The 13,277-nt window shown below is 46.6% G+C and overlaps 1 protein-coding gene across 3 annotated transcripts in view; it reads right to left on the reverse strand.

Annotated features, from left to right (window-relative positions):
- The window catches only part of RNF130 (ring finger protein 130), a 137,670-nt gene that overhangs the window by 24,475 nt on the left and 99,918 nt on the right, over positions 1-13,277 (reverse strand). Inside the window, exons 7-9 of one of the 3 annotated variants that reach the window (XM_027605269.1) lie at positions 12,763-12,967; positions 9,535-9,628; positions 2,445-2,634 (exon numbers count right to left, since the gene is read on the reverse strand). In XM_027605269.1, the coding sequence (XP_027461070.1) occupies positions 2,619-2,634; positions 9,535-9,628; positions 12,763-12,967 (315 nt within the window). In that variant the 3' untranslated portion in view covers positions 2,445-2,618. Of the gene's footprint in view, positions 1-2,444; positions 2,635-9,534; positions 9,629-12,762; positions 12,968-13,277 lie in introns of those variants that run through there. The other 2 variants (XM_027605271.1, XM_027605270.2) reach the window with 2 other exon arrangements.

A 13,277-nucleotide genomic window follows, 5' to 3' on the forward strand; every position in this document is an offset into this window, starting at 1 on the left:
AAAGGGAGACCAGTGGAACAGAATTGAGAGTCCAGAAGTAAACTCATATATTATGCTTAACTGAGTTTTGACCAGGGTACCAAGACCACTCAATGTGGGGAAAGAATAATTTGTCCAACGAATGGTACTGGGACAAATGCAAAGAATGAAGGTTAATATACATATATTAACTCAAAATGGGTCAAAGACCCAAATATACGAACTAAATGATAAAACTGTTGGAAGGTTTTGTCACCTTGAATTAGGCAATGGTTTCTCAGATATGATCTCTAAAACACAAACCAAAGGAAAAAAACAGATAAACTGGGCTCCATCAAAATTAAAAACTTGTATTTTGAAAGATACTATCAAGAAAGTGAACAACTTAAAGAATAGGATAAAATATTTGTAAATTATATATATATGATAAGGGCCTAGTAATCTAGAATATATAAAGAATGCTTACAAATCAACAACAAAAAGACCACCCAATTAAAAAAAATGGGCAAAGGACTCAAATAGACTTTTCTCTAAAGACATTCAAGGGGCCAACAAACACATGAAAAGCTGCCCAACATCATTAGTCATTAGGGAAATGCAAATCAAAACCATAACGAGATGGTTTTATTTTTATTTTTTTAAAGATTTTATTTATTTATTTGAGAGAGAGAGAGAATGAGATAGAGAGCACAAGAGGGAAGAGGGTCAGAGGGAGAAGCAGACTCCCTGCTGAGCAGGGAGCCTGATGTGGGACTCGATCCTGGGACTCCAGGATCATGACCTGAGCCGAAGGCAGTCGCTTAACCAAAAAATTTAAAAAATTTAAAAAGGAAAATAGTAAGTGCTAGTGAGGATGTGGAGAAACTGGAACCTTTGTACACGGCTGGTGGGAACGTGAAACTGCAGTTGCTTTGGAGAACACTTTGGCCGTTTTTCAACAAGTCAGAGCTACCACATGACCCAGCAATTCCACTCCTAGGGACAGACCCAAGAGAACGGAAAAGACAACGTTCACAGAAACTTGTCCACTGATGTTCACAGCAGCATAAGTCATGACAGCCAAGAGGTGGAAACGAATGTCCATCACTGGATGAGTGGACGAACAAAATGTGGTATGTGTCCATACGATGGAATATTAGTCAGCCACAAAAAAGAATGAACGTCATTCATGCTACAACATGGGAGAACTTGAAGATGTTCTCCTACGTGAAAGGAGCCAGACGCAAAGGGCTACATACTGTATGATTCCATTTTTTTTTTTTAAAAGATTTTATTTATTTATTTGACAGAGAGAGACACAGCGAGAAGAGGGAACACAAGCAGAGGGAGAGGGAGAGGGAGAAGCAGACTTCCCACCGAGCAGGGAGCCCGATGTGGGCCTCGATCCCAAGACCCTGAGATCACGACCTGAGCCGAAGGCAGACGCTTAACGACTGAGCCACCCAGGCGCCCCTGTAGGATTCCATTTCTATGAAATGTCCAGAAATGGGTAGATCCAGAAAGAGAGAGAGCAGATCTGTGCTTTCCAGGATGGGAGGGGGATGGGAGGGGTGAGAGGTTACTGTTCATGGGTACAGGGCTTCTTTTGGGGGTGATGCAAGTGTTCTGGAATTAGGCAGTTGTGATGGTTGCATGACCTCATGAATATGCTAAAAACCACTGAAAAGGCTTATCCTTCACAAGGGTAAATTCTTATGGTATCTGAATTATATCTCAATCGAAAAGATAAAAATCAACCCCCTACCAATCGGAGAATGACTGCGGTAGTGAACCCATTACCAGTGGGAGTAAGTTCTCATCTCTCAGGGATGCTGAAGTAAAAGGTAGAGAATTCTTTGCTCAAAATCTTCACACATATGGATGATCCTTCAAGCATAGAATTCAATAGAACATAAAATATTTCAACAGTTTCCTCAATACAGCAAAAAATATCTCATTTACACTTGTCAAATTGTTCTCTTTCAACTTTTTAGAATCTGCTGTTTTTTAAAACCAGGTGGAAACCCATCTCGGACAGATATAACTTATTACTAATCAGGGTGTATTCTGGGAAATTTCCCTTAGACTCATTCCTTCATCCCACCAATATTTATTGAGCACTTACTATGTGCAAAGCACCCTACCAGGCACGGGGGACACAGCGGTGAGCCACATGGCTAAATGTCCCTGCTGCCATGGGGCTGATGAAGGAGCAAGAGATTCTCAGAGGACGCTGACCCTGAAGAAAGTGAGACGGAGTAACCCCACTGACGGCCTGGGCATGCGTCACTGCGCAGGACATGCCCATGGTCTGGTCATACTGGAGCGCAGCAGGGGCCCAGGTGAAAATGCCAACAGCGTCACTGTCCGGGGGGTACTCATGAGTACATTCTGTCTCCGAAACACACGCATGTGAAATCTGGGTATGGGATCTCCAGGTCGGCCTTCTGGACACGAGTGGGTCAAGAATACTCGACGACACGGTCTTTTTATTTTATTATTTATTTATTTTAATACAAAGCTTTGGCATTAGCAATTTTATGAAAAAATAAAATGTACTAAAAATAAACGCTTGTGTGGCATGATTGGTAAATGATGCACAAAAATAGGTTCTTTTTTCCTTCAAGGCAATCAGTCAGAAAGCAGTTTTTTTTTCTTCTTCAAAACCACTCTACCCTGTGGAATGAAAGGAAAAAAAAAAAGACAGAGGTCAAGAATTAGTTAAAGGGGAGTTGCCAGTATTTTAAAATAACAGAGAAAGTGATCCTCACTCAAGGGTGGCCTGGGGCCTGTCCCCAACTACTTCCTAGCCCCAGTGGGTAAAGCTAGTCAGCCCCTGGCATTTTCCTGAACTCAGCAGCTTCACATCTGTGGTCAAGTGGCTCAGTGACCTTACAGGTGTGTGTGTCCTCCCAAAAGGACTGCAGGGAAAAGCCCAGGCTAACAGCAGCTTGTTTAACAATGCAGGGACAGTTATCATACAATTTACAACTTTTCTTGGTTTGAACGCATGTTCTCAGGGCTGCGTGTCCTGAAATCTACATCTGTGTCTTTGCAATAGGATCCCCCTTTATGCCTCAAACAAGAATGTCAGTCTTTACTGTGGAATGAACTTTGCAGAGTACAGACTTCCAGGGGGTGCGGCTCTCTCACCGGACTAGCCCAGACTGCATGCGCGCATGTCCCTCAATCAGGAGCCTGACGGAGCCTGGGGTCTTGGGCTAACGCTGCCCACCCCCCTACCCCGAGCCTGGCTCTATGGGACTGCCCTAGCTCCCCGAAGCCTTGCACAGCTGGTTCACTTCCTTGGTTCCCAATTCATGTCTTCAGTGGTGCTTTCTCTTCTCTCTGCTCACTTCCAGATCCATGTTCCTGACTGCTTCATCTCTGGTCATCGCACAACTCTCCAGCACCTCTTGATTTCCTCTCCTCCCCCTGACTTCCTCCTTTTCAGCTCCACATTTCCACCTAACCCATCTTCCTGCCTCCGGTCTCTACCAGCCAGAGCAACTTCTTGCGACAGGAATCCTCTTTTTTGCTGAGAAGCCTTACGCGCTACTGGCTGTTTGCAAGAACCCAGTCCAAATTCTGCAGTCGGTCTACCGACAACCACCGCTTCCAGCCGACACATCAAACCCCAACTCCCTGAACCTGCTCTGCCTTTTCCTCTTTGTGCCCTAATGCCCGGCCTGGTTCCTGAGTCACCCCCTCCAGGAAGCCTCTGTTGACCCGCCGGGACCAGAGCAGCAGTGCCGCGGCATCTGTATGACCCCGAGCCTGTGCTCAGTCCGCAGGCTCTCCTGTCCCTTCGGAGGGTGCCGTAAGCCTGGGCCCTGCGCACGGCCGCCCCTTCCCCACAGCACCCTGCAGGGCAAGGCCTGGCGCCTGGGGGGCTGCTGGGGACACTGAATGAACGAGAGGCCTGACAGGAAGGCCATTCACAACTTCACACAGAGCTCTGGACCGGGTTGTTCCTTCAGCCCTGCTAAAGATAATGCACTGATTTTATAAAACTTCCTCAGAGAAATCAGATATTAGAGGTCAGAACTTCCAGTGGGTGCGTCGAGATTTTTACACTTACTTCGTTTGGCTGCTCTTCTAAGGAACTATAAACTATGGCAGCCACAAGATTAAAGGTACCAGAAAGACTGCGACGGAGACAGGGCAGAAGTCCCATCAGCGGTCCCCACTGCCTTTAATCTTCGTGTCATCACGTTTCCAGAAAGCCAACTGCCCTCTTCCACCATGTGATGTGGAACCCTTAAATGTCTCTCTGGAGTAGTCACAGACAAGCAGAGTAAAGAGGTGGATCCAGAGACACGGGTTTGAACACAATGCCCCTCTTCCTATGGCATTTCTCAGGGGGTCCCCCAGCCCCTCTGGGCCCTGGGTTATTTTCTGTATCTTATGCTCGGAGTGGCTAAAAGGAGAAGTCAATACTAACAGAAGGAAGTGGATTCATGATTAAACCAGGGGCAAGTTCAAAGCTTCGCGGGCATCAATACAAGGAAGGCTGCCTCGGAAAAACAATCCACGATGGGTGCTGGGGGAAGCCAGAGGTACTTGGCTGAGAACCAGAAATTCAGAATGTTTCAGATCTGCGTTTCTTAAACCGCCTATTGCTGGGCCGTGAGAGCAATGTGGAGTTCCTGACCAGCCTTAACAACAAGGTGCAGAGAAGAGATCAGCGGATACTGCACATGCTCAGGAAAAGATCTGTGAAGCCTGTTTCAGTTACACACGTGTGGATACGTGTCCCAATGTACAATGCAGTTCTTACAGCGGCAGGTGGTTAAAAAAAAAAAAAACTTAAAAATCACTGGTTTTGATACTTAAGGTTCTAAAAGAGGCAGCCAGCTGCCAGGGCACGCAATGCTTCCCGTCCTAGGAAAGGACCATTTAGGACAGACAAGCGAAGAGGAGCTCTCAGAACTGGAAGGAGCCTCTGACCTCCACTGGCCGCAGGGTTTGCCTCCAAACCGCGCCAGCCTCGTGGCTCGTTTCTGTCTGCATAAGCAGATCCTGGCAACTCGCTAGCTTTCAAGGCATCCCATGTCATGGATGGACACTGCTGACCGGCACAAAGGTCTTCTTTGTCTTCAGTGGTGCTCTACCTCCCTGTGGATGCCTGCAGAGCTCCCGAACTACGCAATAAGACCACCCTCTGTATGCACTAGCTAGTCCCCACGGGGCTCTGATGAGTGTCACACGGGGTTGCACCCAGGAGTAAGTTGTTGGGAGGCGCTCAGTGAACAGTAGCTGTTCTCATCATCTCTGGGAGCCCTTCAGATATTTGAAGACATTGCTCACATCACCCTCAACTCCTCTCTTCTAAGCCAAGCATCCCCAAGGCATCGAAATGATGATGTTTTCAGATCCTTTTATACTGAAATATGTCAATGTTACTCTTAAGAGTGTGAGCAGAATGGGGCGCCTGGGGGGCTCAGTTGGTTGAGCATCGACTCTTGGTTTCAGCTCAGGTCATGATCTCAGGGTCGTGAGATCGAGCCCTGTGTCAGGGTGTTTGAAATTCTCTCTCTCCCCCTCTCCTTCTACCCCTCCCTGCTCGCTCTCATGCTCTCTCTCTCCAAAATAAATAAACCTTAAAAAAAAAAAAAAAGAAGAAGAGGGGCGCCTGGGTGGCTCAGTTGGTTGGGCGACTGCCTTCGGCTCGGGTCATGATCCTAGAGTCCCGGGATCGGGTCCCGCATCGGGCTCCCTGCTCGGCGGGGAGTCTGCTTCTCCCTCTGACTCTCTTCCCTCTCGTGCTCTCTCTCTCTCATTCTCTCTCTCAAATAAATAAAATTAAAAAAAAAAAGAAGAGTGTGAGCAGAACAATTCAGAAATACTGAAAAGAGAGTAAAACAGAAACATCATTCCTTTGATGGGGCTTATAAGTTTCTATCACTGCGCCAGTATGCCCGGGGAGCCGGCTCCCCGGGCATACTGGTGGGGACGACTCTGACCAGGGGCAGAGTTAGGGTTTCCTGGCCTCGGGTTATGCTACAGGATTTTACATTTGTTCCAGTTATTGTACATGAACCGTGTCAGGTTCACTTCCTCCTGCTGAGACGATTTTGGATCCTGAATGTCTGGGTTTTACTCCTGGGCAGATCCTCGGGCACGAGTTCTAGGAATCAGAACCGAGGAACTGAGAAAGGACACGGTGGAGGATACCTAAGCCAACCTCCCATTCAGCTCAAAATCCGCCTACATCACCTTCCTTGTCTCACAACTTGTGCCTCAAATAAAAACAACAATGAAAACATTTACTTTTCTTATGTTGAGGGAAAAACGGACTGATACAAATGTAAGCTGGTAAACGCTGGGATCTAACGAGGTTTTCTGAATACTGAAGTAGAGCAGCAAACCTCCTTTGGGAACTGAAGTTCACTAACCTTGCCTACTTAAGTACTAAGAAACGGGGTATGAGAAGATGATAAATGTATTTACCTTGCGTGTATTTGCTTCTTTGACTACTATCCTGTTTATACCTGCCAAGCCTCAACATTCACTAGATTTGTTTGCCGTGTCAAAAAAAATTAAAGCACAATTAGTCACGGTTGAGTATTTCAATAGTGTTTCGACACACCAGAAGGGGTCTGACTTCAGATCAGACAACAGTGTCAAGCCCTGGGTAACGGTGCAGGTGCAGAGAGTGGTGAGGGAGGAGGCCGTGCCTTGACCCCCAGCGGGGCGGCGCTGCATGCGCCCGGCCTCCCCGGGCCTGCTCTTACACGTGGCCCGCACTGCTGCCTCTTGCCCACAGGCTTTCACCAGTGACTAGACTGGGTCAAGGTCTTGCTGCAATCACAATACACAAGTTCAGTGCAACGCTGTCAGAAGAGTAAACTAGGATAGAAGGTAATATGTGGAGAGGTAAATTTTACTAGCAACTTCCAAGATAAATCGCTCACATGGGAGAAAATGGAATTCTACTCCTACAGACTATCTCACACATGGATGAGGTCACCTAGGAAATTAAAACAGCAATTCGATTGAAAAGGCAATCTCATTTTGGCTGTAAGTTTTTGGTAAAGGCAAAAAGGGAGGTAAGATGGATTTTAAAGAATTCATTAATGAAGAATAATTATAGATTTATTTGCTAATATAGACTTTTCTCTGGAATTAAAATCACCTAGGGATTTTTCATCAACATTCTTGGGAAGGAGACACTGAGTAAGAGTGACTGTCTTTCTTTTATCCTCCACAATTGAAATGGCCTTTAAAATCTTAAGTAATTCATGTTATATAAAAAAGTCAACACATAAAAGCACAATAGGAGAGAAAAACATCACCCAAAATGCTACTAAATTAAGACAATAACCATTCATATTTTGGTGACCATTCTTTCATGCATCCATATGTCCACACACACACACACATACACACACACTCTCTCCCTCTCTCTCTCTCCATGGGATCATGAAAATCGTCCTTCAGAGTAGTTCTGACTGAAGGCACAGAAATAATATCTGGATGAACAACTGCTGTATCAACCCTCTACACAGGCTAATGCGAGAAGGGTTGGCCTAAGACATGGATCTAAGATTAGTGCTTGGACTGAGTCATGCAGGCATCTATGCGTGGAATCGAAATATTATGGCCCAGGGACTTTGATTTCTAAAAGGTAACATGTCTACTGAACCTTCTCTAAAACACCTGACGCATGACCTGAGCATCTGGCAGATCCTGGGTGGCAGCGAGACGACCATTAGATCACTTAATAGTTCTCTACAAGTGCCCAGAGTGTCTCTATTCGCTGTAATTGGCTTTCACTCATTTGTGAGGTTTAAGGAGTGGACTCACACCATCATCTAGTCTGATGGGGTCACTGTGAGAATAAGCAAAAGAGGTGACTGCAGGTGAAATCAGTATTTCCCTCCAAACTGAGGTCTGAATCACAGGACTCACAGAGCTCTGGTGATTCTGTATTATTTCATGGAAGAAAATGAAATTCATTTGCCAAATGATAGAGGCAGATGGATGGTCATCTCGTTCACAGGACTTTGGAAGATTCTCAGTGGAACTGTTCAGCTAACATTTATTGAGCACTTAAAATGTACCAGGCACTGTGCTAAGCACTTTATATGTTACTTCGTACAACCTATGATGTATGCCTGCCATTATTCTTGTTTTCTGCATAACTAAAATGAACTTCCCGAGAAATATAGCTGCCCAGGTCTCCCAAGCAGAAAATGGAAGAACAGAGAGTCAAATCCAGGTTACGTCTGATTCTAGGGTCTGAGCAATGAACACTGTGTTATGTTGAAGTCAACCTGCATCAGCCGGGTTGACCTGTTGGATGAGCAGCCAAGACTACTCCGCTGCAGGCTGAAGGATGCCAACTGACCCGGGCATCCTCCCAATGTGTGCTAGGGGCCAGGTGTGCCCACGGGCACTTCTTACAAGTATCGAGCCAACAGGTCAGGTTAGAGATGATAAAATCACGTCACTGTAACTGGAGGTTACTTGCCCATTTGTTTTCACAGCTGGACAATGAGTGTTCAATTAAATCAATTACATGGGCTTGGCCGGTTATTATTCATCTGTTAAGACACCAGGACATAAGTGTGTGTGGAGAGCACATGAATTCCCCCTGTGCCACATGAGGTCCATATCCGGGCTGCGTCCTAGGGACACTTTTATCTCCAATGAGTTTTCGTGAATACCGGTAAAAGAAAGGACTAAATAACACCTTACAGTAAACACCCTAAATTTAAAACAAAACAAAACCAAAAACCTTTCCTGTACCTTAGCCCTGTGGAAAGCAACTCCTGGAAAATCACTGGATCAAAATGGACCTCAACAGCCCGCTAGCCCAGTTTCGCCTACTCTGGAAAACCTCTGACCTCCAGCAGCCCTGAGAGGTAATGCATGGCATCCGCCTGCACGCCTCGTCCTGAGCTCTCCCCACGGCAAACCGTCTCTGGTGGGGGGGCCTCGCTGACAGATGGTCTTCCTTTCACTGAGATGAAATTCGCCTTCCTGTCCCCTGCCCTCTGGTCCTCATTTTGCCCCACGGAAATACAGATGACACTTATTTTGTTTTCCCAACAGTCCCTGACAGTCTTCCCAATCTCTGGAAACAGCGGGTCTTGCTGATTGCTTCTTTCTTGCGGGCTACACATCCAAGTCACTGTCCCTTGCCCCAGGCCAGGGTGCCCGTGTTCCGTCAAAAGCTAAGTACGTAAGGATCCGGGTAAAGTTTGGTGGGCACACAGGAAAGTGGGACTATTCCTGCCAATGATCAGGACATGGACCTTCTTTACACCGTGACTGTACGGGCGCCCTTGGTGTCTGCGTCACACGGCTGCTGTGCTCTAAGCCTGTGGCTAACGGAAGCCCCTAGATCTTTTCTCAAGGGAGCTGCTGTTGCTGAGCAAGGTGACCTCCCGATCTGTGTACTGACTACAAATACATGGTCACGAAATGCATTACTTTGCTAGGTATGATCTCATCAGGATCAGTACGAAACCGGTGGAAGCCAATTTTCACCATCTTTATGAAAATTACTCTACAAGTTTTCTTGGGGTCATCTGGTACATGCAATCCAAAAAATAACTGGTTACTTACTCATTAGCATTCAAGCTAGCTGTGGCTCTGATGATCATGTAGCAGAGTGTGAGGGCACTGAGGAGGCCAAAACTGGCAATAATAAACCATTCTTCTGTTGACAAAGGAAAGGGAGGAAATCACTCTGGGGAGAAGACTTAAGTCAACTTGATGTCAACATTTCCCTCAAATGCAACGAAGCAGACGTCAACGGAGGTGTAAGCCAAGACTGGCCCAAGGAGGTGAAGCAGGAGGAGGTTTGCCAGAGAGCTACTAACTGGAGAAGGTTAGTGGAAGTAGTGGTGAGAGCTGCAAGGGAGAAAGGAAAGCGCGGCCCAAACATTTCTTCCAGTTAAGGTCCTGAGGTCTGTGAGGAGCATGGCCACCAAAAAGCTCGCAGGAGAAAGAGGTCTATCAAGTTGCACGTGGGCAGAGATTTTTTAAAATCGCTGCTTTAGATGACGGTACAGTAGACCTGCCACACTTCTATAACCTTTCCTTCTTCCTTCTGTCGCTTCTGCGCAGTTGTGTCACTCATTCTTAGAGGAAGACTTATAAATACGGAGTAGGGGTCCCAAAGGTCTTGAGGGCACTCCACGCAGTCCGGAGGCTGGCCTTCCAGTCTACTTTCTTTTGTCCTAGGCGTGGGTTTACTTACAGTCTTTATGCAAAAAGGACATCTGATTGGTGTCCCTTGGAAAGGACTACCCTTCACGCCCCCACCGGCGGAAGCGGCTCTGGCCATGTCAAGCAGGTGATTCACCAGGTACCTGGCCCGTCAGAGGGTTGAAAAGCTCTGGTACCCAGAACTCTAGGGTTTTCAGCTAGTCTCTCTCTCAATCCAGGATGTCGTTGTTAGTATTTTCCCTTCTTTTCAAAGTCTGAACTGTCAAGGTAACTTCCCAAAACACTATTTATTGAGAACCTCAAAAATAACCTGTGAACCAATCCTGGCTTCCTAGAAAGGCTTACCTAGAAAATATTTCCCAGAGTATATGCTACCTTGGGCTGGTTTAACCAAGTGGTACACGGCGAAGCCCCCTCTGTATCTGTAGTGAGGCGGCGGGAAGACATTTATACTTGGAATACCAGATGTTTATCTGCAAAAGCCATGGGTCACATGAGTGTTTCTCACTCTGGTTTCCATGAATCCCACAAATACGCAAAACTATGTGTGCCTGGGAACTTTTCTAGAAAAAGGTGATTATATTTTCATTGGATTTTACAGGTAGTGATCTTCAAAAGGTTGAGAACTGTTCTTCAGGATTCCAGGACGATGAGTTTGTTCTATGAGCATCTTGATTCGTATTATTAAAATGCTTAGCAAACTCTTTCTTTTTTGGTAACAGTGCCGCCACCGCTTCCTGGATTACAGATTCCTCACGAGTGCAGTGAATTTCTTAAGGTTTTAAGTAAAAAATGAACATTTCAGAGCCCATACCACATTCACCATTTCTACCCTGCAAAGATTTTAAGTTAGGAAAAATGTACCCTGGCATTTAAAAAAAGTTAAGAGCTGACTGGTCATCAGGATCAAGAAGCTTAACCCGGTGTTCGTTCTTTATCTTTTTTTCTTCTCTGAGACCTTCAGACGTGATAAGCAGACTAAGATTTAGAACTGCAGTTACATGTGTGTTTCTGCATTCTGAACAGAGCATCCGCAGATGTATGGCATTTTGGCTATAAAAACTAGCAACCAAAAAGAAGCAAGCACTACCATGACGATCCCCAGTGGGCCCCGGGGTACTCCAGCAGCAGCCGGCCCCGGTCAGCTCTGCCCACCCCGCTGGGTACTTAGCACAGTGCCTTGCACAGGGGATGCCGGGCAAATGTGCTGTGCTTGCTGAGACACTACAGGGCTGTGAGGGAAAAGGAGAGGTTGCTTTGGGTTAATTTAACCACACGAATGTATTTATTAACATGCGTCAATTCCACTAGAGGTGATTCATTTGATACAGGAAGTGACTTTTTTTTTTTAATCATCAAAACGTAATATTTTGAAAGGACGTTTCTGCAAAGACTATAATGGGATCAGAACTGAATGTAGTAGTAGGTGCTCAATAAATGTCGATCAATGAAGAGCCGACAAAAAGTCACTGCTAAATAACCTCTGTTTCCTTTATTGCTACTGGATCAGCGTTTAAAAAATCTACACCCTAAAACCTGAAAACATGAAAAGCTTTAATTAAAACAACTCGCCTGGATGTGGCAGGAAATGAGTCAAACTGCAATGAAGAATACTTTTCCTTGTTTTATAACTGAATGAGGTCTCCTCGAGTTCATACAAATGATAGAACAAAACCTGGGAAACTGCTGACGACTACTAATCTCTGGTCGGTGGAAAACGTGTACTTCAATTGAATACCCCACTCAAGCCTTACTACGTGGAGGAAAAATCTTTCATGACAGCTTTCTCCGCGCCGCGGCCTCGCAGGGGCTGAGGGCTGGAAGCTACAGCAAGCGACAGCACGCACTGGGCAAGGCAGCACCACAGTGCTGACAGGGAGGCTGGAGAGAGGCGGTTAGATGGAGAGACCACGTGGAGGATGGAGCTGAGGGGGACAGCTGGCTTGTGACAGGGTGACCGCCCACACACATGCCCGCCGGCCCACGCACACTGTCCCCGGGCGGCCATCGACACACTCCGAGCAGCTCCGAGCACCGCGGCTCTCCTCGGCAACACTTCACCCATCCAGATGCCCCAGACTAGCGAGAGCGTTTGTTAAAGGCACATCACGCTTTGGCTTTTCTCCCGCCCCGCGTCCAGTGACCCCAAAGATGGAAGTGCCAAGACCCCAGACTCCGTAAAGTGAAGTGAGCAGCAACAGGGTGTCTCGAGTCTCCCCAGAGGAAGCAACTCTAGGGAGTGTGTTCAGATTCTGCCCTGGGTTTCCGCTAAGCTGCCTGTAGCCTGGTGCTCGCGGCTGGTCACACAACACAACGCCCCACGTCGCATCCCAGTGGGACCCTTTAAGACACCCGTCTGCAAGGTGGCCATCAAAGCAGGTGTCTACACGGCTACTGAGACAACTTATCAGACAGCCTATATATTATACACAAACAAGCTCCTTACTATCAGGAAAGTTTTGTCTCCCCAAATTCCTGTTTTCACAGAGGTACCTGTCGCTTCCTCCGTGACAGACTAACTCCCTGGCCAAGGTGACTGCCTCCACTGCCCTCTGGAGCAGTCAACACGCACCAAGCACAGCGGCAAACCTACCCTGTGCCTGGGTACGGGGCCCCACTTACTTGTTACTGCAATGTTGATCTCTCCCGTTCTGGGAGTGAGCTCTCCGTCCTGAGGAAGAGGCGAGATCCCCGAAGTTCGAAGTGGCTCGAGGCCAAGGGAGTTGTCGCTGGCGAGGTCACCTAGGGCTGATCTTCGGTTAACGGCCTGAGTTCTGGTGAGCCTTTCCATGTCAAATGCTACGTTATCAGTACATGGCAAATTTGGCTGCAAAACATTTCCAGATTAAGAGACTTAGAAGAATAAGAAATCTCTGATAAAATTCTAAATGTCTGACACCCTGTTGAAAAGACTTCAAGTTTTTTTTCCACGTGATTTCCTCTCATTTCTTTCCCCATTTACCCTTTCTCACCCAAGAGTTTTCCTTTAAAAGAAACAGATGATTTCCTACCAAATATGATACAAAAGAAAACCGAAATCCATCGTAGAGCTGAGGAAACTGGATATTTCATCTTCACTAAGAAACGACCACCTCTGGCGGACGTAACTCATGGGCAGAGGGAGTCATTATCATTAT

The sequence above is a fragment of the Zalophus californianus genome, chromosome 5, assembly GCF_009762305.2.
Source record: "Zalophus californianus isolate mZalCal1 chromosome 5, mZalCal1.pri.v2, whole genome shotgun sequence".
In the NCBI taxonomy this organism is placed as follows: domain Eukaryota; kingdom Metazoa; phylum Chordata; class Mammalia; order Carnivora; family Otariidae; genus Zalophus; species Zalophus californianus.